Source organism: Lissotriton helveticus, chromosome 6, assembly GCF_964261635.1.
Source record: "Lissotriton helveticus chromosome 6, aLisHel1.1, whole genome shotgun sequence".
Lineage (NCBI taxonomy): Eukaryota > Metazoa > Chordata > Amphibia > Caudata > Salamandridae > Lissotriton > Lissotriton helveticus.
Genome location: NC_136067.1, coordinates 104,064,826 through 104,089,841, shown reverse-complemented (window position 1 = coordinate 104,089,841; position 25,016 = coordinate 104,064,826). Strand labels below are relative to the sequence as shown.

General features: G+C 48.8%; 1 protein-coding gene across 3 annotated transcripts in view; it reads right to left on the bottom strand.

Moving 5' to 3' along the window:
* LOC144762289 (uncharacterized) overlaps window positions 1-25,016 on the bottom strand; it is a 383,652-nt gene that overhangs the window by 182,588 nt on the left and 176,048 nt on the right. For all 3 annotated transcript variants that reach the window (XR_013596075.1, XM_078647431.1, XM_078647429.1), the window contains exon 2: window positions 17,309-17,484. Coding sequence is in view for 1 of the 3 variants with exons in the window: in XM_078647429.1 (XP_078503555.1) it covers window positions 17,309-17,484 (176 nt within the window). In the remaining 2 variants the exon portion in view is untranslated. The remainder of the gene's footprint in view (window positions 1-17,308; window positions 17,485-25,016) is intronic.

Sequence of the window (25,016 nt, the reverse complement as noted above, 5' to 3'; positions counted from 1 at the left end):
TTAGATCCTCAAACGGGGAAGATGCCCCTTCCAACTTATCACCCTTTTGGGTCATCCCATGGGGAGAAGAGGTCTTAACAGAACCGAGGATAGGCAAAACATCAATACCTCTACATTGGAAAATCTCCACTTGCTGTAATATCAAATTTGCAATGAATTTAGAATAAAATGTAATTCTTATACTAGTTACGCTATCTTCACCTAATAGGGAAACTAACTCGATATCACTTGATTGAATAAGGTGAAGACTTTCCTGGTCACTGAAACATTTAAGTAACCATGATCTATTTAGGGGCAAATTTACATCAAATAGAGGAACAAAGTCCAAAACAAAGGTGTCCACATAAGTCATTGTTTTGTTCGCCTGGGGAGAGCGAAGTAGGCCTTTACTAGCCCCAACCATAGGAGCAAAAGAAGGAGCCAAAGGGTTAAGATCCCCCAGTACAACCGGAGTAATGCTCCCTGTCTCTACCATAGGGGGGGCAGTCGGGCCATGTGCACCCCTCTTAGGCAAATTTTCCAAAGTCGAAGGCAGAGTTTTACAGTTAGTCTCTGGACCATACTTTAAGAGGCAGGATTCACTTGCCATTTTAGTGGTCACCAAGTTAGAGTCAATGGCATTCTCCTCATTATCAATTAGAACGATAGAGTCTTGGAAGATTATCTGCCTTTGTCTTTTCTTCCTGTATTTGCGCAAAGGTTTTCTTTTTTTCCCTTTGTCATTTCTATGTTTCCGGGTCTTTTTTGTAATTTCTTGATCCTCATCTTCTTGTTGCTCTATTTTTCCAGGTTTGAAAATTGGGAATAATTCCTGTACTGATGTACCTACAGCACCAGACAGGTTTTCTTCCTCTATTTCAAAATCAGAGTTTTTTACACAATTAGTTGCCGCAGAAACTGGCGGGGCCGTGCTGTTATTTTCTTGATCCATAGCTGAAGGCTTTGTATCGAGCTTCTCTGGAGGCACATTTGTAATCCCCGTTACCAGGCCAATATCAGTCGTGGTCGAAGAAGCATTCCTCATTTCAGGAGCCTTGTGCAGCATTGCATTCAATATTTTAGTAACTGAATCCAGGATACAGTCCGAACTGCCCACAAATTTGCCCAAAAGACATAATATAGAGGATAACAAATGTTCAAGGGCAATCAGAGACTCCGATATTGGTTTTTCTCCAGTAGCAACAGGAGGACACACACCAGATAGATTGAACTCGGGGGTTGCAGAAATGTTTAACAATGCAGACATATCCTGCACATTTATGGAAGGAGTGCTACTATATAACAATAGGCCAGATGGGGTAGCGCCCACAGATGGCTGATTAACTTCTGAAGATTTCAGACTTCCTGCACCCATATATCGGCCACAAAGTTCCAGGTCAATAGATGACAAAGAAAGATCTTCACCTGACCTAACATACGCAGTAGAAGCCAGTGGGGCAGGAGAGTTTTTAATTTGTCTTCCTTCCATAGAAAGATCATGAGGCCCTGTGGGATCATCAGAAACAAAAAGAACAGGGCTAGTCCCTGCGATGATTTCTATTTGAGATGGGTCTATTAGTGTTGGAGGAGAGACCATATTATCAACCACTTGAGATGGACCAACCTGTGTACTAGAAGATAAGCCATCCTTTACGTCAACATATAGTTTCTTATCCACTGCTTTTTCCCACAGGTCGAAGAGCTGACATTGTCCCTTTAGCGAGTAATTATTCACCGATTTATTTCTCAAAGGGTTAGATTTTGTTTTTGCACAGGTCCTTCCCCCCACTAATCTCCCAGAGCGGAGTTTCTTTGTCATCCTCAAAATTAATTTTTCCAAAGGGGTATCGTCGATAGAAAAGGGTATATCCACTGAAGATGTAATATAAGCAATGATAAATGAACCATAAAATAATGTAGAAAATGGAGAGGAGAGATCAATTGATCTCCGGTCAATAACTATGGAGATAAAGGAGTTTGCTGTATCGTCTAGGGTGGCACTTCGTTCTCCACCGGTATTATGGTAGATATAAAATGAAAATAACCGGGCCCAGCCCGGCCTACCTCAGTCACAGAGGGCCACAGAGGGCCCGCCCTTTGCCCGGGCTTAGCCCCGGGCGTCCCGCTCGCGTCCCGCGAGGGAGGTGTGGCACTGGATTTATGCGCCTCTTGGCGCTAGATGACGTAGCGCCGAGTGCGCTATCCTGTTGGTGGATGGGGGATGAAGTTCCCCGGTGCCCGCTCTCCACAGCAGCAGCCTCTCTGTAGGCTCGGGAGACGGGAGGTGGGAGGCGGAAGGCAAGGCAAGGCAGCTCCTCTCAGTGCAGCAGAGACACGGTAAGCCCGGTGTCAGAAGCAAAAGTTTTCCCCGCTCTGCAGGTGTGGCACTTGATTTATGCGCCTCCTGGCGCTAGATGACGTAGCGCCGAGTGCGCTGTCCTGTTGGTGGATGGGGGATGAAGTTCCCTGGTGCCCGCTCTCCACAGCAGCAGCCTCCCTGTAGGCTCGGGAGACGGGAGGCGGGAGGCGGAAGGCAAGGCAAGGCAGCTCCTCTCAGTGCAGCAGAGACACGGTAAGCCCTGTGTCAGAAGCAAAAGTTTTCCCCGCTCTGCAGGTGTGGCACTTGATTTATGCGCCTCCTGGCGCTAGATGACGTAGCGCCGAGTGCGGTGTCCTGTTGGTGGATGGGGGATGAAGTTCCCCGGTGCCCGCTCTCCACAGCAGCAGCCTCCCTGTAGGCTCGGGAGGCGGGAGGCGGAAGGCAAGGCAAGGCAACTCCTCTCACTGCAGCAGAGACACGGTAAGCCCTGTGTCAGAAGCAAAAGTTTTCCATTGCAAACAATATTCAGCACCCACTTGTCCGGAGTAATTTTTCTCCACTCTGCCAGAAAAGATTGAATGCTTCCCCCCACCGGAGCGTGTAACAGTTGCAGGGGAAGTAAGCGCTCAGGGCCTAGACCCGGTCTGGCCTTTAGTCGCTGGAGTCGACTGATGGCCGCCTCTACCTCTCTGGCGCTTCTGGAACGGTCTTCTGAACTGCTGCTGTTGTTGTTGCTGCTGCTGTTGTCCAGAAGACTGGCCACGCCCTCTGCCTTGACCACCGACCAGACGTTGGAACGGACGGTACGACTTCTTGGTCTTCTTGGGCTTCTCCAAACCCACCGCTGTGAGCGTTTCGGCCTCCGCCTTCATGCGGGCCATTTCATCATCAGCGTGCTTCCCGAACAGGGTTTCGCCAGAGAATGGGAGATTGGCAACCCTTTGTTGAGCGTCCGGTTTCAGAGACGTAAGGCGGAGCCATGCATGTCTTCGCTGGTTAATTCCGTGGCAGAAACCATGCGCCGCCAGCAGAGCAGTCTCGGCTGCAGCGCTGATGACTTGATTCGCCACCAACATCCCTTCGTTCATCACCTCTTGGAAGTCTTCCCGCTTGTCCCGCAGTAGGAGCTCCACAAACTGTTGAAGGGATTCCCAGAGGGCTCGGTCATACCGACCCAACAAGGCAGTGGCACTAGCGGCCTTCATTGAGGTCGCCGAAGTCCCACAAACTCTTCTCCCAGACGAATCCAACCACCTAGATTCCTTATCTGGTGGAACTGTGGAGGAAGGCGTGGTGGCATGCTGTTTGCGCGCCGCCGTCACAATCACCGAATCTGGAGGGGGCTCCACCCTTAGAAAGGCCGGGTCCGAGTCCGGAGCCCGGTACTTCTTCTGCAGTCTCGAGGGTGCCGCCTTAGTCAGCGCTGGGGTGAGAAAAAGATCCATGGCCGGTTCTTCCAGACCCGGCACCAGTGGCAGTAACGGCCGAGACAAATGCTTCTGGTGTAGCGTCTCGAAGATGACTGATGTCTTGGGAGTGGGCACCGTCAAAGTAATGCCCATTTTCGCCGCACCACACAACAGTACGTCCTGGAAGGACACCAGATCATCAATCGGTGAAACCCTCGTGTCTGGCGAATCAGACAAGGTCGGGGAATAGTCCCTGGTCCCTGACGACCTGGTCCGGGAACGAGACCTGTGCCTCCTGTGGCGCCGTCTAGATCGTGTGGAAGATCTGTTGCGCGAACGTTCCCTTCTCCTGGAACGGGAGCGCGACCTCCCAGTACGTGGGCGCTCCACCAGTTTCCGTGGAGGCGTCTTCCGTGGCCTACCTTGGGGCTTTGGAGTAGGTGTCCCCTTAGGAGGTGTCGGAAGCAGAGGCAGCGACACCGACCTCGGTGGCCTGACAGGAGGCCTCTCCGGCAAAGGCGCGGGCCCATGAGGTGGGACCGGCGGCGGAGGTTGCCCCGCAGGGGGTAGCGGAGGAAGTGGAGGTAGCGGCGGATTAACCGGAGGAACCTCCTTCGGTAGAGGTGGGGGAGTCGCAGGCCTTGGCGGTGTATATACCACCGAGTACACCGAGCCCGGTGACTTCTTCGAGGGAGGAGCCTGTGACCCAGACCCTCCAGAGCGTGAGCGACGCCTCCGACGTCCTTCCCCAGATCCAGCGTGACTTTTCGCGCCAGAATCCCTTCTGCGCCGCTTAGGGGAGGCGGAGATCCTCGGGGACGCTGATCTCTTCCTGCTCGACGTCGAGCGTCGTTTTTCAGGTGTGGAACGGCGACCCCTCGACCCCGAACGCCGTCTCCTCGACGTCGAGTGCTTCTTCCTCGACGACGACCGTCGCCCCCTCGACGACGAACGGTCAGACCTCGACGGCGAGCGTCGACTCTTCCTTCTCGTCGACCGTTTCCTCACAGTCCTCGACGTCAAGGATCCCCTCGACGGCGATCTGCATGACGGCGACCGGCGGTGTCGCTTCGACGGCGAGCACCGGTGCCTCCTTCGTCGACGGCGATGCCTCGACTCCGACGTCGACGAAGACGCCGTCGGCGGTGACCTCGACGGCGGCCTACCCAGGCCTCTCGACGTCGATCTTCCACGCTGTCTCGACCCGGAGCCCCGGGGAGAAGGGGAACACACCGTCGTCATCCCTCTCGACGTCGTCATCGATGCAATCGACGTCGACGGAGACCGGGACCTTTTGCTGGTCTTCCTGCCTCTGGGGAGCCCCCCAGAGGCCTCAGCAGGGGCAGAGGGAGCCTTCCCAGCCTGCCCAGACCCACCTGCAGCCTGCAGTCGCCTCTCTTCCAGGCCTTGGAGCCTAATTCTCAGCCTTTCCCTCAGGAATCTTCAGGGACATGCTCTTCAGGGAGGCAAAGAATGCAGACTTCGTGTGGATCAGTCTTGGCCTTCTTCCTTCCACATGCTGGGCACTTGTCGAATAAAGCAGGCATTTTAGATCCCTAAAAAGCCTGAACAAACACATAGAAGTGAAAGGAAACACCAAGCAGCAACTGAAAACACTTTTAAATCCAAAAAGTGTACAAAACTCCAATAAACCCTTGAAAAAGGGAGAGCTCAATGCACCAAGGTCCTGTAAGCAGGAGCCGGAAAAAAGAACTGAAGTGAGAGGGACCTGCTATGCATTCTGGGATACTGGGAGAAGTTCTGGAAAGTTCTCTTAAAGGCACAGTATCCTATTTAAGCCACATAATGTCAGCCTATGGGGCTTGTCTGTCCATGCCTTCCTCTCTATCATTTCTGAGGGTGTTTGCTGTTGAAGCAAGGGAAATCTGGACAGGCTTTGCGGTTTGTGGATTTTTGGTGGAATTTTCTAGTTGAAGTACTGGACAGTGTAGCCTGTGTATATAGGCTGCATTATTTGTCTTTACATTTTCTCTTAAGTGTCTTTGCAGTTCTGCAATTTTCTGACAATATAAGAGATTATTTTTGATTGCCGGGGTCCTCGCACATGGGCGGGACTATTCACTAGATTATGACTATACACAGAGATCCCCTACTACATAACTATAGTAGCAGGACACCTTTATGGGATTTGCCCGACAGCCCACCCTGGTTGGGAGATTTGCTTGCAGTACCTATTAGAGAAGCAGGGGTGGTGACTTGGGGAGAACTATTTGTCGAGGGGGAGCTGCTATCGTGGGAGTGTTTAAGTAATAAAATTGGCCCAAATTTGGCCAGGCTAAAATACCTGCAAATATCTAGCTGGTTTCGCTCTTACACTGCACAGCCCTCTAGAGGAAGTAAATTCCCCATAGGTGGGTATAGCTCTCTCATAGCTCTCTTAATTGATAAACCCCCTACTAAGAAGGAGATCTCATCTTGGTATAAGTTGATTTTGGAAGAAATGGATGGAGTATTCCTATTACCAGATGAACTTTGGTCGTCAAACATATGCAATTCCAATTTGCAAGATCTTTGGGATTCGTCATGTAGAATGATGTGGGATATTGTGAAACCTGCGTGGTTGCGCAGGAACCATATTTTTACAATTCATAGAGCTTACTACTCTCCCCTTCGACTCTCCAAATTTACTCAGGGGTCTACGGTGGCATGTACTAAATGCGGGCTGATGGCTGCCTCGGACATTCACATGTTTTATGAGTGTCCTCGCCTGTCACTCTTTTGGGAGGACATAAGTAAGCTTCTCTCAGCATCTATAGGATTTAATATTGTGTTAAATCTTCCTTTGGTGATCTTTGGAATCTTAGAAGGAGCTCCTGCTTCGGTAAAGAAGTTGGTCTTTTATGCCATTCTGCTTGATAGGAGGGAGATATGCAGGAAGTGGAAGGACTCTTCATCTCCTTCTATCAATGACTGGTGTGTCTCCGCCCTGCAGGTCTCCAAGTTGGACTTGACTAGAGTTGGGAATCCAGATAATAGATCTTTCTGGTATCTCCTGAAATGGGAGCATTGAGAAACAGTTTTTTTCCCCCCAGTTCCAATGATTAAGCCATCTACCCCTCTCCAGGGTAAAGCCGTGTCCCGGTACTCCTTTTGGCACTCTGGCTGAACTACTGTACCCCCCATATGGTTTTGGTCTGGCGATCGTGGGTGTATCAAGCAATAGTGCTGAGGGATGAGGTCTGCTCACTAGGTTTGTCCCTATCAGTTGGAATATACTGAGGCAGCATGCGGCTTGTAAACCTATTGATTGTACACGTAAAACCTTGGTGGCATATGAGGACAAAAAAAAAAAAAGGACAAAAAAAAAAAGCCTGGGTCTTTACTACTTTCGGTTATTGCAGCATATAAGTCGTCCAACTGCAGCAATGGGTCTCCCAGGGTACAACATACCCAATTCATAGGTTCTCTGCAGCTTCGCCCTGTTCTTTGGCCAGAACCCTTTTCTCTACCCTCTGGAGGTATTTCACCACTGCACAGTTCAGTCGAGTATCAGATGGACTGAAGAAAGCTACCACCAACTCCTCATGTCCTTGTGCCTCTTTCACTGAGTTTACTGGGTAAGAGTACACAATGATCTTCCAAGGTAGGTTTGCACAGACAGTGCGTGGATAAGGTCCTCGGACCCTGGTCCACATAACCTGCAGTTTTCCTTGCCTTCAATTCTTCTCCATGGAGGATAGTGCTTTAATACAGGCAGTGCCCCCAGCCTGTACTTTAGAGCGTTTGCTTCGTCTGGTTGCTATATATTTATCCTAAATCGCTTTGGGGTTTAGACTTAGTATAGTTGCTAAATGTTAACCATTCAAAGCGGCGCCTGGCTAGGATGGCTTTATCCTCCAAAAGAGACAGGGTTTTGATGCTGGATTTGAATATCCTTTTGACTGCAGCTCTGCTCAGGGGTAAGACCCAAGCGGAAGATGACTAGGGTAGATAGGTCCAAGTGTCAATAGGCTATTGCAGGTGAAGGTGTCCTCCCTTGATTTTCCAGCCAAAGATGGTGACGTAGAGAGCCCTGCCTTGCAAGTTTGATTCCATGACAGCAGTTCCCAAACGCTGCCTCCCGTGCCAACGCTTGCATCACTAGACCCAACTCCAATCTAATTTTTGCAGGAGCTATTTATACTGGCAGGTGAAAAACAGACCTGTAGATTTTAGTTACTGTGTTTTCCAGAGTGGCGACTTTGGTGGTTTCATTACGCATATATCACAAAGTAGGACGCAGAGATTGAAATATACTCTTCTCCAAACTAACCAAAATCAAATCACAGTATACTGTTCCAAAAAGTTCCAGCCCCAGAGATATTATCTCTAACAGAATGCAGGTACCCTGAGAAGCATGTGCCTTTGAGAATAGTTGCCTTCACTCCACCGACAGTGATAGGCTTCATCATTAGGATGTGATGCTCACTAGGCCAGGGCTGCAAAGCGTGGCAGGCCAAGCAAGAGGGCACTTTACTGGAGAGCTCCTAATAAATTTGCTGGATTAGCATTGTGTCCTACAACGTGAGAAGATTGGTGAAAGAGTGGAGATAAAATCAACTGTCAACCAGGAGCCGCAAAAAAATTTAATGTGATCTTGCTGGTTGATGTTGAGCTTAAAAAGGTGGCAGAGAAACTGGGGGAAAAATGATCCCTGTCTCTGCAAGTGAGAGGGTTTATTTGGTCACCTACAGACCTGCTAATAAGCGAAGGTCTATGCTATAGGTCAACATGTATCATGCCTTAAGTATTCACGTAGTAATCTGGTGGCATTATGTGAGGACCCAAAAACTTCTGAAAACAGGTAGATGTGACCCTTATCTTCTCAGCAGAGTGAGGAGCTCAATACTCAAAGCCCAACACCATACCACTGGTGATCAGGTGCTGGCTGACATCTTACCACCACTGAGGAGAACTATTCTAATAAAGTGCTTCTAGATGGCAATCCTCCTGAAAGAGGCGATGACCGATTAGGTGCTACTAGGCACTTTCCTGAGTTGACAAGTTGTGCTTTGAGTTGGCAACCTTGCAATCAGATAGGTTGATTAGCCCTTAATTCCACGAGGGTTACCATAGCTAAGAGCACTTTATTAGAATAGTGCTCCCGTGTGTCGGTAAGATGTCAGCCAGACCTTATAACCTATGCATGGCGTGGGTCTTTACGTTATTGAGCCCCTCACTCAGCTGAGAAGATTAGGTCAGATGTACTAGTTGTCACGATTTGGTGCCCTGACGAAATGCCACCAGAACACTCCGCATATACCCAAGGCATGAAACATGCTGACCTATTACAGAGGCCATAGCATATTAACAGGTCTATAGGGGACAGACACACCCTCTTAGAGAGACAGGGACCATTATTTCCCCAGTTTCTCTGCCACCTTTTTAAGCTCATCAACCACCAGAAAGATGACATTAAACAGTTCTGTGGAATCGGGTTGACAGTTGATTTTACCTTCATCACTTTCAACAATCTTCTCACGTTGTAGGACACAGCATTCCCTGTCCTGCTGTGCTCATCTGGCAAATTTAATAGAGATCTCCAGTGAAGTGTACTCTCGCGGGGCCCACCAGGCACTGTAGCGATGGCCTAGAGAGGAACACAGCCCAATGATAAAGCATGCCACCTTTGGGTGATGTACATGCTTCTCAGGGTACCTGCGTTTAGATAGGGAGAACATCTCTGGGGTTGAATCCTTTTGTAGTTTTATCGCGCAGTTTGGGGCTGGGATCAAGGCACTCGATCGAGACAATGTCTTTTTTTTTTTTTAAGATAGCATTTATTTTATTAAATCATTCAGTACATTATAAACTTTGTACCAATAACATTTTCAAACAGTTTATTCATCTTCCCACATGTGTCATACAACAGGAATAATTTCTGGTTAAGGGACCAGTGATGACAAAGCATTACATTAGGAAGCACGGGACAGTTATCCTTCTCACCAGATTTGTGCAAAACTTACCAAGGCTGTTAGTATGTCCACAATCCTCAGACTTCTGCCTATCATTTTCAGAAACCTCCCCAACCTGCTCAAACCTTGTTACGGAGTAACCCCCAGGATTGCAAATCTTCCTCTGCATATTCTTCCACTTAACACTGACAGAGATGCATCTCTTCTGCTACTGCCCATCCTTTAATATCATTCATCCATCCCTGTTCCTTAGGTCCTAAAGGACTCATCCATGAAATGGCAACATGCTGTTTTGCAAGCACCAGGGCCAGTTACATACATTTCCACTCCATTTTCCTAACCTTTTGTTTCCTGACAATCCCCAATAGGCATGTAGTTGGGACTAGTTCTACTGCCACACCCTCAATACACTCCAATCTTTGGACTACTAAGTCCCAGAAACCATGTATCGGGGTTTAGTACCAGGCTTGGTAACAGAAGGTGGTGGGCCTGCTCGGACACCGGTGGCATCTGTCTGTTTTGCTGGGGTCTATTCTATGTAGGAATAAAGGGGTGATATATGAGCGCTGTATGCAATTGAAATGTACTAGCTTGAACCACGCACTGAACTTCCCCTGCTTGACCAATGCACAAATACTGTTTCACTGTGTGTTCTCTAGTGGTGTACCAAGTTCTTCCTCCCAGGCCGCCCTAGCCCGAAATGTTGTTCTAGGCTTACCTTCAATCAATGGCTCCTTATAAGTGGGAAACTTAGTGTTTACCCCCGCCAAACTCCAGTAGTGTCTTAAACATGACAGAGGAAGTCGGGGCTTTAGGTATGTAGGCCAGACATCCCTCACTATATCCACAATACTTGCGTACAATAAGAACTGACCCCAATCTCCACAGGTCTCCTGAGCTGCTTCAAACTTAATCAACGTCTCATTGGGGTAAATGTCACACAGGGTCAAACAACCGCCCTCTCTCCAGGCACTGACGCCCACCTTAGAGATCAACAGACAGAATGCTTGGAGGTCCTAAAAATTGAACTCTTGTGCAAAAGGGGACCTCCCAACATCACTTTCACTGCATGCTTCCACGAGGCTGTGTGCTTGATTATATATGGCACCGCGGTTTCACCTCTCAAGACTATGTCTTTAGTTGTGACTTCCAAGTGAGGGTATCGTACGAGTTTCAAAATGTTGACCCACTTCAAAATGGCCTTTCGATATATAGTCTGGGTAGAGGAGTGTGCATGCCCTTTTTTAAGTTGTTCAAATTGGCAATTTTTTCAACGATCCCGATACATACATAGCCAGGGAGTTTAGGAGGCTGATCTGAATGTCCATTGTGTTTGCTTGACAGCTCATTGCCTCGACTGATCATTGCAATATTTAGAGAAGCAGCAGCCAGTGTCCTCCTGGCGATTCCCATCTTTCCACTTCATTGGTGCTAGTGTTCGGTGGGGTGTGTTTGGCATATGTGGCTAGCATGTTTTCCTACCACTCGTTACTTGGGTATGGGAAATCTTTTTCCTGATCTGGCGTGCGGTCAACCGGTACTGTGCTCTCTTTTCGTGCCGATTCCTGGGTCCGTAACAGTTTTCTTTTGCTGAGCCCAGCCTAGCAGACCAAATCTCCTCTTGGCTGTCATTCCCAGTTGTGGGTTGGAACTCCAGTTTGAGTTCCTAATAATCTAAGAGGGCCCCTGTTTTGCCAAACAACTGCTCGAGTCAATTTATTGAGTGAAAGAAATTGTCTGCTCCCAGAGTTTTAAGGAAAAAAAAAAAGGTGGAAATGTTCCTCCCTACGCCCTCTGGGCCCTGTAGGGGCATGGTTATTGGAGGCCCAGGGATTGTTCCAAGCTGGTGCACTTATGATAGTGGGCTAGTCTTTGTAGGTTTAGTGGAAGCAGGCTCCCCATCCCTGCAGTCTCTGTTCACATTTGCTGGCGTATCAAGAGTCCCCGGGTAGGCTTTGAAGAGCTCTAAGTCACTCCTTTGTTTAAGCCCTTCAGTTGGTAGTGGACTGTTCGACACCCACCGTTGTTGTTGGCGACCACAATTGGCCTTAACAGGGGAGGGAGTCCTGTGATGTTATTACTGCTTGAGTAAATTGCTGCCCCAGCATCCTTCAAGTACTTTAACTTTGTTGTGCTTTCCAGTTGCGATGGGCTTGATTCCAAGTTAAGCGAAGATATTTCTGGTAAATCGCCCGTACCAGGCTGTTGAGGGGGCTTCTGGGATTAACAGTGGAGTCTGACCTGTGTTCCTGGGCACTGTTAGGACTCTCTTCCTCCTGCGGCTCGGAGACCCCACAGGGCCCCTGGATTTGCCAGGACGCATGTTGCAGCTAGCACAATGAAGAAATGTAGCTCAAATTGTAGCTGCAGACCCCCCCTTCTAGTTGGCCTACTTGGATCCATTCTCGTGCCCGCATATTGCTCAAGTAGTTCAGATAAATAGAACAGAAGTAATTAAAATAAATGTAATGGAGGGGTGGTGGGCTGCACAGTTCAAGTGATCCAAATTGCACAAAACAGTTTTCAGGGCACAGACCATGCAGAGGACCAAACTCCGATGAAATGAAAATGAGAGGTAAAATGTATAGAGCGCTACATGTACCCAGAGGTGTCTAGGCGCTACCTTCAGACAGAGAAGACTGTATGGGGTTAGCAGAGGATCGAAATAGCCAGGTTTTTAAGCCCTTTCTAAATATTAACAGATTGGCTGCCTTCCAAAGTGCTAGTGTCATTTCCTACAACTCGCCACATGGCTTCTGTCAGGAGTGGAATTTTTCTAACATTTGGTAGTACTGCCAGAGAGGGAAGGGGCTAGGAGGCAGACTCAGGCTGCACACAGGTGCAGTTTGTTTTGATATATGTGAAAAGGGGACTTACCATATGTTCTATAATAGAAGGTAAAGAAACAACCCACAACAGGTTCACTGAGAACCACAAGGAAGCAACAACACCATCATAGAGATTATTCACATATGGGGGAGGATCCAACATTCTCTGTTATGTTATCTTGATTTTGTATAGCGCACGGCTACTCAGAAGAGTGTCCCGGCGCTTTAATTGCACACCTATCTCACAACATAACAAGAAAAGAACAGAGAAAGATCCAGAAAAAAAAACCACAGGGGGGACAGCTAAGAAGTAAAAAGCCACGTCTTGAGGCCCTTCCTAAACGCCAGTAGATTTGGTGTACTGCGCAATGTTACTGGCAACGTGTTCCACAACTGCGGGGCCAGCAGTCTAAAAGAACGGCCTCCAATGCGTGCCCTTTTTATACGAGGAACCGTGGCAAGAAACAGGAATCCGGACCTCAGAGACCTGGCCGGATGATAAAAGGCAAGCCTTTTTTGTAAGTATTTTGCGCCTGAGGCATGGAGAGCTTTATGCGCCAAAGTTAAGGCCTTGAAAATAATCCGCTTCCGGACGGGAAGCCAGTGCAGTGACTGCAGGAGTCCCGAGACTCTGGCACGGCGAGGTAGTCCAAAGATAGCCCGTGCCGCCGAGTTCTGGACCACCTGCAGCCGTTGTAGCAGATAATCTGGCAGGCCGAGATAGAGAATATTAGAATAATCAATTCTCGAGCCAATTATCGCCTGCACTGTTATCTTCCTGTGCTCCTCCGATAGTAAGGGGAGGAACTTCCGCAACATTCGAAGCAGGCCAAAACAAGTGCCAGTGAGACCAATTACCTGGGAGCGAAGTGTAAGGCCATTGTCCAACTTGATCCCCAGGTTTTTGGCCACCTGGGACGAATCCGCAGGAGGGAACATGTTCTCTGGCCACACTTCTTCCAGTCTGGATCCGAGCTGCACCCGAAGAAGAGGACCTCCGATTTATCCGAGTTGCACTTGAGGCTGTTATGTTGGAACCAATTAAAAACAGCCCCAAGGCAACCCCGGATACTCTCTCCGTCGAAATCCGCACCCTTCTCGCAGGTAAAGAGGAGCTGGGTGTCATCGGCGTAGGAAACGATCTGGGCCCCGAACGACTCCGCCAGAGCCGCCAAAGGGGTCATAAAGATATTAAAGAGAGTCGGGCTCAACACTGAGCCCTGTGGGACTCCGACACCCAATGGCGACATCTCGGCGGAGCAAGCGGAGGCCCAGACCGTTTGTCGACGGCCCGCCAAGAAAGAACTAAACCAATTGAACACCGTCCCCCTTAGACCGATCTCAAAAAGTCTAGCGAGGAGCCCCTCGTGGGGAACGGTGTCAAAGGCCGCCGACAGATCTAACATCACCAGCATCGCCTTACCACCTGAATCCAGCACCTCCTTAATTGCCTCCGAGACTTCCAGAAGTGCTGTTTCTGTACTCAGATTGGCGCGGAAACCAGATTGGGTGGGGTGCAGTAGATCATGTGACTCCAGATAGTCGGCAAGCACCTTATGCACATGTTTTTCAAGAATTTTGGCGAAAGCAGGTAGCAGCGAAATAGGCCTATAATTGGCCAACACCTCCGCGTTTAGCCCGGGCTTTTTAAGCAGAGGAATAATCATCGCCTGCTTCCATAACTGAGGAACCACACCCTGCCTAAGAGAACAATTCAGCAGGGGGTTCACCCAGGGGTTGATGACTTCGGCCATTTTCGCCAGAAATTTGGCGGGGCAGGCATCCCGGGGGGAGCCAGATTTAAGACAAGCCATCAGATCCAATGATGAAGCAGCGGAAAGAGGGGGAAAAATTGCCAAAACTGGGTCCGCATTAGTCATAGATACCGAAACATCCTCCACTTGGCTGGACAACTCTGGCTCCTGCGAGGGAAAAGAGTCCTGGATCAGCTTAATCTTGGAAGTAAAAAAGTTGGCAATATCACTGACCCATGACTCTGAAGGAGGGGCCTGATTCGACAATATACGCGAGGCCGTAAATTCCCGCACAATAGCAAATAGCTCCTTACAGGAGTTTGAGGCAGTCTCAATTTTCCTCGCGAAATAACCTCTGTGACCAAAGCCCCACATATGACCGAGACACAGATCTGAGTGTTACAGCAAATAAACCGCTTCTGCTGCCCTGAGAGGATCTGAATGAGATGTCCTGAAGGCCGAATAGTGTATGCTCAACAACAAGAAGTATACTTAATCCGACCCAACCAGGTCAATCAATGACCAGAGGTTGCAGAATGAGTGGATCACAGAAAGCATCCCACGATTACTGGCACCTGTCCCATACGAGTGAATGTGCCTGGAGGACATTAGCTTAAACTATGCCAGACTCTAGTTTTCAAGTCACACCTAGCAATCCAGCAAGCATGCTAACGCTGCACGCCTATCAGAAGGCCACTCATCACAGAAGGGAAACAAAGCTACAGCTAGCATGACCCATCTATAATAGCCAACAAACTCAGCGCATCAACCACAGCATAATAAATGTTAGGACGCTTCACAACCTCTGTCAGCATACCACTGCCAACCAGCTTTGGTACTAAGTTGGCATGCCTACATGAGCAGTTGGAATACCGGCAATCATTCGGCCACGGCAGCAAACACTCTGGTGTGGTGTGCACGTGCAATTGATATCCTATCTGCACCTATTAAATAACTCCATGGTGCTACAGACTGAACACCAACACCTGTGCGTTAGTTAACTGGCGACCAGCATGCATAGCCAGACACCAACAACATAGATGGCATATCAGCATCTAGTACCCCACTCCGCAAGGCAGACCCTGCAGCAGTAATAGCACACAACTTCCAAAGAACATACAGTCTGCATGCCTTCTACACCCTCGGTCAATACATCTCTCCATCGCTTGTGGTTATGCGATAGAGGAATGTGTTAACTAGGGGAGTAGAGAAGTGAAGCCAGCACATCAGTCAGAATGCTCCAGCATGGTCCACCTTTTGCATCTCAGCTTTATATGCCCATCCCAATGCCTGTGCCAGATCTGGTGCATCTAATACTCCACTGATATCAAGTTCCATGTATTAAAGTCAATATGTCCCAAGCAACAAAATCAGCACAGGTCTAGCATCATAGCTACACGCCTGCCTAAATCATAGCCATAGCACCTCAAACACCACCATTGCATGCCCGGCCCCATAACTCTACCAGCACCAGAACCACCATCTCTCCAGGACAACAGCCAATATGCTCAGAGAAACACAATTGTAGAGCCCAGCCATCACATTTACAGAGCCCCATCACCACAGTCAAAAGTATTCCAACTCCACAGTTGCCATGATGCAAACAATATTTCTCACATGCTCTGGAAGACTACCACCACATCGCCACCCCCAAAATACAGTGAATGCCCTCCAGGATCATAGGTTATACACTCACCTTGGAGATGAATTGTAGGGTAGTTGTAACCTCATCAGCTAGCACACCTTATGTTGCACCAAAGCCAGCATGTTTTCCATCACAGCCAGCGTGCACACCCTATATCACAAGCTGCACATCCGTCATTTCACCCACTTTTTTCCACAGCCAGCCGATTCTTTCCCCTCCCACCAGTCAGCACACCCCAACATACAGCTGCTGTCATGCCTTCTCCTGCACCAGAACCAGGGTAACCCTCCTCGCAATACACCACAATAATAGCCCCCCCCAAAAAAAAGAGCAAGAATGCACCGCATACCATTGATGGTTTATCCACCCTTCTACCACCTATGCCGACATACGGGTTCTACCTCTCAACACAGAAAACATTCCCTCATGTGCTGCACCAAAGCCGGTTTGCCTACATGGGCAACACTTCCGCCAGCAGGTCTATATACCATAATTAGTACAACCCCACATGTGATCGCCACCTACCAAAGCCAGCATGTTGTGCATCACAGCTGGGATACCCCTTCCACCACACCACAGCTGGCAGCTTCCCACTCATGACAGCTGCAATTCCACCACCAGCTATTGACAACGGATGTCTGTTATCCTACAATATACTTTGGATAGGCGCGAAGAACACCCACACATGACACAAACAGGTCTTTAGAGCTTACTGTAGGCTTTTTTGGAACTGTCTAGTGCTGAGCTGGTGGTAGCTCATGCTAAATTGCACTAGTGACCTACCCTATATTAATCTTCTCTCCGGGGTCCCATAAAGCACCTTTTGCTGAAAAGGATGTGAAACATGGTGCAGAGATTAGCCAATATGAGAATAGGAACCTAGGGTTAATGAGGGTCTAGTGCCTCTGGTGGTTGTGGTGCTGAACGCCTAAATGGAAAGGTGGTATGAGTAGTAATTGGATCCCTGTATCAATTAGCTGCATTCCTGTACGGTAAGCCTCCACCTCAATCTCCGAAGTGAGTAGAAGACCCACGCAACACAGTCAGCGGGTGGGAGGTGGAAGGGGGGGGGGGGCGAGGTGGGTCATACAGACAGCAGTCAGGAGGGATGGAGGGCACCAGCTCAGCTGGGGCGCCCCGTCTACCACAGGCACGAGACACACCAGCACAATAGCTGGCTCTAAATGATTAATCCGCTCCCACCACCTACTTTACAGTGTGCAGCAGACGACGTGCATGCTCCACATTCAGCAGTTAGCAGACTCTCATACTGCAATTAGCAGGTACAAGCACCACACATAGCAAGTTTCTATATCAGTCATCACGCTGCCAACCACGTCAGTCAACTCACCAACATACCTGACAAATAGCCATTTGTCCTACTATCACTGGTACATTTCCTGCCTTGTTGAGTGCCACATAAGTCACCATACTAGAAGCTCTGATTGATTATCTTACCTGACCAAGTCGATTATGTGTGCTACTGATGGGCCAAGTTGGTCAGACGCCCCAGTCAAGTCGATAGTGTTTACTAGCGTTGAATCAAAAATGTCGATTGAACCGCTGGTGTTTTTCTCACTTCCTTCAAGTACCCGCAAATCAGGACCATCATGGCGGCTTGGAGAAGGCGGTCTCTGCATGGAAGGAGAGAGAGGACTTAGTTAAATGACCTTAAACTCAACAGGACAAGAAGAGAAGGATTTCCTATAGAAACCTCAATCAGTAAAGCAGATGAAACTAAATAGCCTTTAGGTCTCTGAAAACATAGGAAACAAAATAATTTCGAAAGGCAGAGAGACACATTTCATAGCCACACATGGCAACGCATAGATGGTGCCAGGGTAATCTTGAATTCGACCGGATTCCCCACCTTCAGCTAACACTGTAGAATAAACATTGTTATAATAAAAGTGATTTAAAAATGTACATAAATCTCAAAACAGAATTGCCCAATTGTAATCGCAAGAAGGGATCTTGCTATACAGGAGGGGAGGCTACCAGTACATGAGATGAAGTGTTAAGAATGCCATAGATGACTAACCGGAGCTTTTGGTCACTGCACATAAGGAATAATATGTCGGAGTTTACATTCTCCCATTTTAACCTTTAGAGGCAGACCACTAAAAAGAAAATGAACCAGCCAGGAGTATCAGAATTCATGGTGGAAGGGTCTCCTGGCTCCTAACAACATGTCTGGCAGAGGGTGTTCTTCTGCAATCTCTTCTAGTGGCTCTCATGCTTCCAATATTGAAACCACGCCGTTCCCCTCAGGATCCGGCCTCCTACTGGCCATTAGCCATGCTTAATTCAGGCTATAAGATTCTGAGCAAAATCCCTGCATTTCATATCCTCCCTATTCTTACACAACTCATACATACGGATGAAAATGGATTAATCCCCAGAAGAAATACTTCTTTAACTCTCCATCGTCTCTACAGAATGACACAAGCAGTCCCTAGACCTGCTTAAAGGCCACAGTGCTAAGTTTGGATCTTGAAAAAGCATTCAACAATGTCATACTGGATTATCAATTTGAGGTACTGTAACGGTCCGGTTTTGGACCATGCCTTGTTAAGTATGTTAAGCTCCTTTATTCACAACTAGTAGCCCAGGTCCGTATAAGAAAGTAGGTCTCCTCCCCCATCAAATTAGCCTTGGGAACCAGTCGGGCTGTTCCCCCTACTTTGTGTTAGCTGTAGAACGTCTCTCATGTAGTCTGAGAGCGAAAGGAGTTGATTGGGGAATCCCTCTCTCAGATTGCCCTCAGATAGTTTTCTTTTATGCCAAAAATATCCCCCTCCATGTAAAAGTCTTTACTTTCTTGTTAACACAAATCTAAAAAGAATTTACAACTGCATCAGGACGCAACGGTAATTGATCCAAGTCCTGTATATCACCCTTGTCCCCAAAGCTCTCTCCAGTCCATCTTGAACTGGAGAGTGGCCCACTTGCAGTGGGAGGAGACCATCATTAAATACCTTGGCATTAGGATCAACAATGAAGATTCTGACCTAATGAACGGCAACATTACCAGCGCGGTCAGGTGCCATTTTAGAGGACTCACTCTTTGACCCCAACTGGGTGCACTGCCCTTTCCAAGATGATTATACTTTGACGCTTGCAACATTATTTCCTAATAGTCCTTTAGTGCGTCCACCCACATTCTTTCAAGATCTGGATACTTTACTAGGGAAACTGATCTGGCACTCTGGCGCCAGAAGGCGGCCCTTGCCATACTCTGATTTTTAACATAACCGGTAGGTTAGGAATCTCACATTTTTGATCTTTATCACTTGAGTACACAGCTCCAAGGCCAATAAATGAGCAGATGGTGTGCAGGCCTCTTCCTCACAGAGACTGCCTCTACAGCACCTGTTTTTTCATTAAAAGGCGTCAAAGCTGCCCTCCTGACCTAGACTTAACTCCGCAGACGCACCCAATTTGCTTCAAGTGGCTCTACACTGCTATCCCTGAGCCCCCTCACAACAGGCTATCCAGTTTGCTCCAGCTATCCCATTCCTAGGTCTTCCGACTCCTACAGGCCCAATGGGGTCCTGGAACACAGCTTGCATAATCATTTTGGGTGACCTATACGACCAAGAGCACTAGATCACTTTTGAGGAGCTTGGAGGCAAATTCGATTTGCATGGGGGTCATTTACTCCTCGACAACAGGCTTCACTACACAATAAAGAGGCTGCGGTCCACCTTGGCAGTGCCTCCTGAAAACCCACCCTCTACCCCAAGCCATAAATAAATACAAGTTACTTAGTTTTATAGGGTTCCCCTCCCTCTCCCTTGCCCCATCCTTGTCTCAGTTGAGAAAAAAAAATTCATCCTCCTAGACCTCTCCGCGGCATTCGACACTGTCTGCCACCGCACCCTAGTACAGCGCCTCAGCAACGTCGGAATCCGGGACAAGGCGCTGGAATGGATCATCTCCTTCCTCGACGGAAGAACACAGAGTCCGCCTACCACCGTACAAGTCAGAGGCCTCCGAAGTCATCTGCGGCGTCCCTCAAGGATCCTCTCTGAGCCCCACCCTCTTCAACGTCTACATGAGCCCCCTCGCGGCCATCGCACGCCAACACAACCTCAGCATAATCTCCTACGCCGACGACACCCAGCTGATCCTCTCCCTGACCAACGACCCCGCCACCGCCAGAGCCAGCCTACACGAAGGGATGAAAGAGGTAGCCGAGTGGATGACGACCAGCCGCCTGAAACTGAACTCGGACAAGACGAAGGTCCTCATCCTGGGCTCCTCACCCTCCGCCTGGGACGACTCCTGGTGGCCTCCCGCCCTGGGCACCGCACCCAAACCGACAGACCATGCACGCAACCTGGGCTTCATCCTGGACTCCTCCCTCTCCATGACCAGGCAAGTCAACAACGTCTCCTCGGCGTGCTTCAACATCCTACGCATGCTACGGAAGATCTTCTGGTGGATCCCCACCGAGACCAGGAAGACCGTCACCCAGGCCCTCGTCACTAGCCGACTGGACTACGGCAACGCCCTCTACGCCGGTACCACCGCCAAGCTCCAGAAGAGACTCCAGCGGATCCAGAACGCCTCAGCCAGACTCGTCCTCGACATCCCACGACACAGCCACATCTCCGGACATCTGAGAGACCTTCACTGGCTCCCCGTCAACAAAAGAATCACCTTCCGCCTCCTCACCCACGCACACAAAGCCCTACACGACCAAGGCCCGAGCTACCTAAACAGCCGGATCAACTTCTACGCTCCCAAACGCCACCTCCGGTCAGCCAACCACGCCCTCGCCGCCGTCCCCCGCATCCGAAGAGCAACTACAGGAGGAAGGTCCTTCTCCTACCTGGCCGCCAAGACCTGGAACTCCCTCCCGACCGACCTGCGCCTGACCCAAGACCACCTCTCCTTCAGGAAGAAGCTGAAGACCTGGCTGTTCGAGCAGTAGCGGCACCCCCCCCTCCCCCAAGCGCCTTGAGACCCTACGGGTATGTAGCGCGCTCTATAAGTGTCATTGATTGATTGATTGATTGAACACAGAAGCGGGAAGAACTTTCCAAGATCCGGAATTGGAACAGGCCATAGACATCACCCGATAAGTTGCAATGCTAAGTTTAAACAGATTCAATATTAAACTTTGTGCACGACCTCTCCTTGTCCAGCAGCAAACCTAATTTTCCCCAGTATATCACCTATCTGCCCTTTCATGCTCAGTGGACTCAGCTGACTTCACACTGTGAGAAAGTGCCATCTTTCTTGCATGGTATGCCCCCACATTTTTCCGAATGGCTGATGTACTTTGACTGAGTGTGCCCTGGGTTCCTGCCAACCAGGTACCCAGGGCCTGTGTTCCTTCCCTAAAACTGTTTTGAAACCTAAACCCAATTGGCATCTCTGGCCACAGGTCAGCCCCTGGTAAATGGTACCCTAGGTACCCAGGGCACAGTGACCAGAGAAGACCTCTAAGGGCTACAGCACTTATTGTGCCACCCTTATGGGCTCTGTACCTTGACATACACACCCTGCCTTTGCAGGCTGAGTGACTTGGGACAAACAAAGAGTAAACCCATTAACCCAGTTGAGACCGGGTAATAATTGCAACATCTCAACAGGAACATCATGTGAGAGGACTGTTCAAGGTGAGAGTACATCACATAGCACAGGGAAAAGAACAAGGGAGACCAATAGATAGTAAAAAGGTTGTTATTTGCATATAGAAGCACAGAGATACAACTAAATTGCAGTAACCATAATAACTAGATGTGTACTGGCAGTGTATAAGTGAGCGAACGGCGCAGTGACACGCGATTATGAAACAACGTGAGGCGGCGCAAAAACTAAAGAGGTAATTAGTGAGGGTCAAACAAAAGTATTTACATTCATAAACAAAATGTCATTATTTGCGAGTGACCAATAAGATGCCACAAATGGTGTTGTAGGGTGCAGAACTAAACAGAGTAGACATGGCACACATCCCTGTGTGCCATGCCAACAAACCCCCTGCCCTGGCATACCTCAGTCACCCCTCTAGCTGGGTGCACTATGCCAGTGGTGTGGGTCACTGGGCACAGGTGCATGAGCCCTGTGCCCCTACAGTACCCAGGGCCATTCCTGGGCACTGTAAGTGCAGTGATGCCATTAAGAGTATATGGTGCTGAGAGATTTTCATTACGAACTCCACAGCACAATAATGGTTACACTGAAGACTGACAAGTTTGATATCAAACTTCTCATCACTTTAAACCCACACTGACGCTAGTGTGGGATTTAACGTAAAATGCACTACAGAGGGCATCTTAGAGATGCCCCCTGAAACCTAACCTACAATCCACTTCTTGACTGAGAGGCTGCCACACAGCAGACATGTTGCTGGACCCCTGGGTGGAGAGCCCCCCGCTCTCCCGGGCCTGCACCAATGGACATCATGGGCGAGGTGCTAGGTCTCCTCCCCCAGGATGGGCAAGGAGAAGCTTCAAAGGCATGCCATCTTTGTGAGCTTCTCCAGTCCACTTGCTGTACTCAGCAACTGGCCCCCATCGGTTCTGACCCCCACTCTGGCGGGAAGATTGGCAGGAAACCCTACGTGAGGAAAGGGGGTGTGCCAGCCTGTGCCAACTCCACCCCTCAGGTATGAGAGGCGAAGTGAAGCACAACTCCGGGCTCCAGCCACCTTCAGGATGGGGAGCCCTGCCCAATCAGAGATGGGTTCCTGCCCCCCCTCCCACAGGAGAGGAGCAGGATGGGGGTGTACTCACCCCAGGACAGGGAACCATTGGTCCCTGCCCTCACCCTACCTGTAACGCCCCTAAATTTAGTTTTTATGGGCACCCTGAACCTTTCTTCCTCAGATTCCAATTTGAAAACAAGAAAGAAGAAGAAGACCTGATGTGCAGCTGCTAACAAGAGGACAACACCAACTGACTTGGCCCGAGCCCTACCGGCCTGTTGATCCTTGAACCTGCTCCTGCTAAATCCCGGCGTCTCCTGCGGACAGCAACCTTGAAAACCCTGGAGGACCTGCCTGCTTTGAATCTCTTAAAGACTGGGACTCCCATGAGAAGTTGTTCTGCTCAAACAGCAATACCCCTGGTGCCAGCCAGGAACCGCAAATCCAGCCCACTCTGCACCCACCGAGCCCGGCCTGTGCCCGAGTGGACAAAGACCCTGAGGACGTCCCCTTAGCGATTGTGACCTGAAATCCAGTGCCCAAGGACCCTCCTCGACGACCCAGACGACACCTGCAGAGTCACAACAGGAGAACCCTCCAACCGCGACCAACAGAGGGTAAGATTTCCCCGACGTCAAAAGACACCCCTGCACCCGGCGCCCCCCGGCCCCCTGTGACCAACTCCTGGGTGTCTATCTATCCTCCAAGATCCCAACTTACCCCTCGAAGTGTTGGTCACTCCTGAAGAATCTCCGTCCCCGAGCCTGCAGCCTTTGTTCACCTTCCAAAATCTCCGTTGATTAACATTGAGCGCCCGACGGTTCAAAAGCACCCTGCACCCAGCCGCCCGAGTGGCCCTGGCAGTGCAACCTTTGTCCTAATCTACTTCCCCATTTGCCCTGAACAAGTGACCACCACTGTGTAAGAAAAAGTAACGATTACCGGCTAAATGAATTTCCTCCCATAGGATAACGTTGGTTAAGTGTCAACTTTTAAAATACAATAATATTCCTTAAAAATCACTACTGTAACCAAAACGCTTTTACTAAACTGTTTACAGATGTCCCAGGACTGAATCTAGGATCCAGTCCTGTGGTTAGAAAAGTAATCCATAAAGTAACTAATTGCATTTAACTAGAAATCCCATTGAGCTCAATGTTGCACTGAGTTTGAAATTGTGTTGCCCATTGCTAACTACTGTACTTAAAAGTATTTAGCCTATTTGCAAAGTATTTAAACTAAAGTAGTTCATTCTGAGAAATTATATGTTGATACCTTGTCGGTTCTAAAATAAAACTATATATTTTGATATAAAACAATTGGCCTAGAGTTCAGTTCTTGAATGTGTGAGACCATTTGCGGAGTGTGTACAACAAAAGATTTACACTGTCCTCTGATACTGCCTTACTGCTCGACCAAGCTACCATCTTAGAGAGTAAGGTTATATCTAACTTTAACCTCTGCCAAACCTCTGGGGACTGTGGACTCTGGACACTGTACCTTCCTTTGGTCCAGTATATATAGAGCCACTTTCTTAAACACACATAAGCTCTTTTCCTGCCGCCTCCTCAGACATTTGGACTTATATAATTAGCATGGTCTCCTCCCTTTCGGTCAAGCCAATCCCTCAGACTTGGCTGAACTGGCTCAGGGAATATATAAAGGGCACAAAAACAAAAAACAGCAGCCTACCAATTTGCGAATCTTGCTCTCCTCCTTGCTAAGAGAGCTATAACTTTTCACTGGAAAGCCAAGGCCCTCCTTCAGGGCCTGTTTACTGACACTCCTAAAACGTGGGCAGGGTGGAAAGTTAGTCTCTTTTCCAAGAAGAAACCAACTGGCTATAAACAAACACCCTTTGGCTGCACCCAAAGGGCTCACTCTTGGGTCAAACAGAATCCACCCTAGTTGAGCCCCACTCCCTTTAAACACTCCTATCTATGTCTTTCCCTCCAAATCATACTCATTCGGACATGGAGAGCTACTGTAACAGTACCCCTCCCCAACCACCCTTGACTGCTCTCTCCCTTGTAATTAGAGTTTCCCTGAAACTGGGAAGGATAACTCCTTGCAGTATTTACAAGAGACACATCTAGGGGTGCTATTCCCCCAGGCTACCCTTTTTATACCCCTCTCATCCCCTCACCTCCCCTAACATCCCGGTTGAATCAGATCCTGGTCTAGGTCACACCCTGGGTATGACCACTGAGGCATAAACAAAAGGAACTTGTATGGATGTGCCTCTCCTATCTTCGCTAACTTTGTAAAATATGGCTGTTAATCTTTTTTCTTTTTTACCAAATCTATGATTTTATGACTTTATGACTTTGATAATGATCAATGCCTTCAAACCATGGATAATGTAAAGTAACAAGTACAATTACTCCACGTTTTTTTTTTTAACACAGTCTCAAAAAGCTAGATACCAATAAAGTTTATACAGCCATCTGTACTGCTTACACAAGGCCAAGTCCTGCATATCTACTATTAACAGGCACCCATCATAGA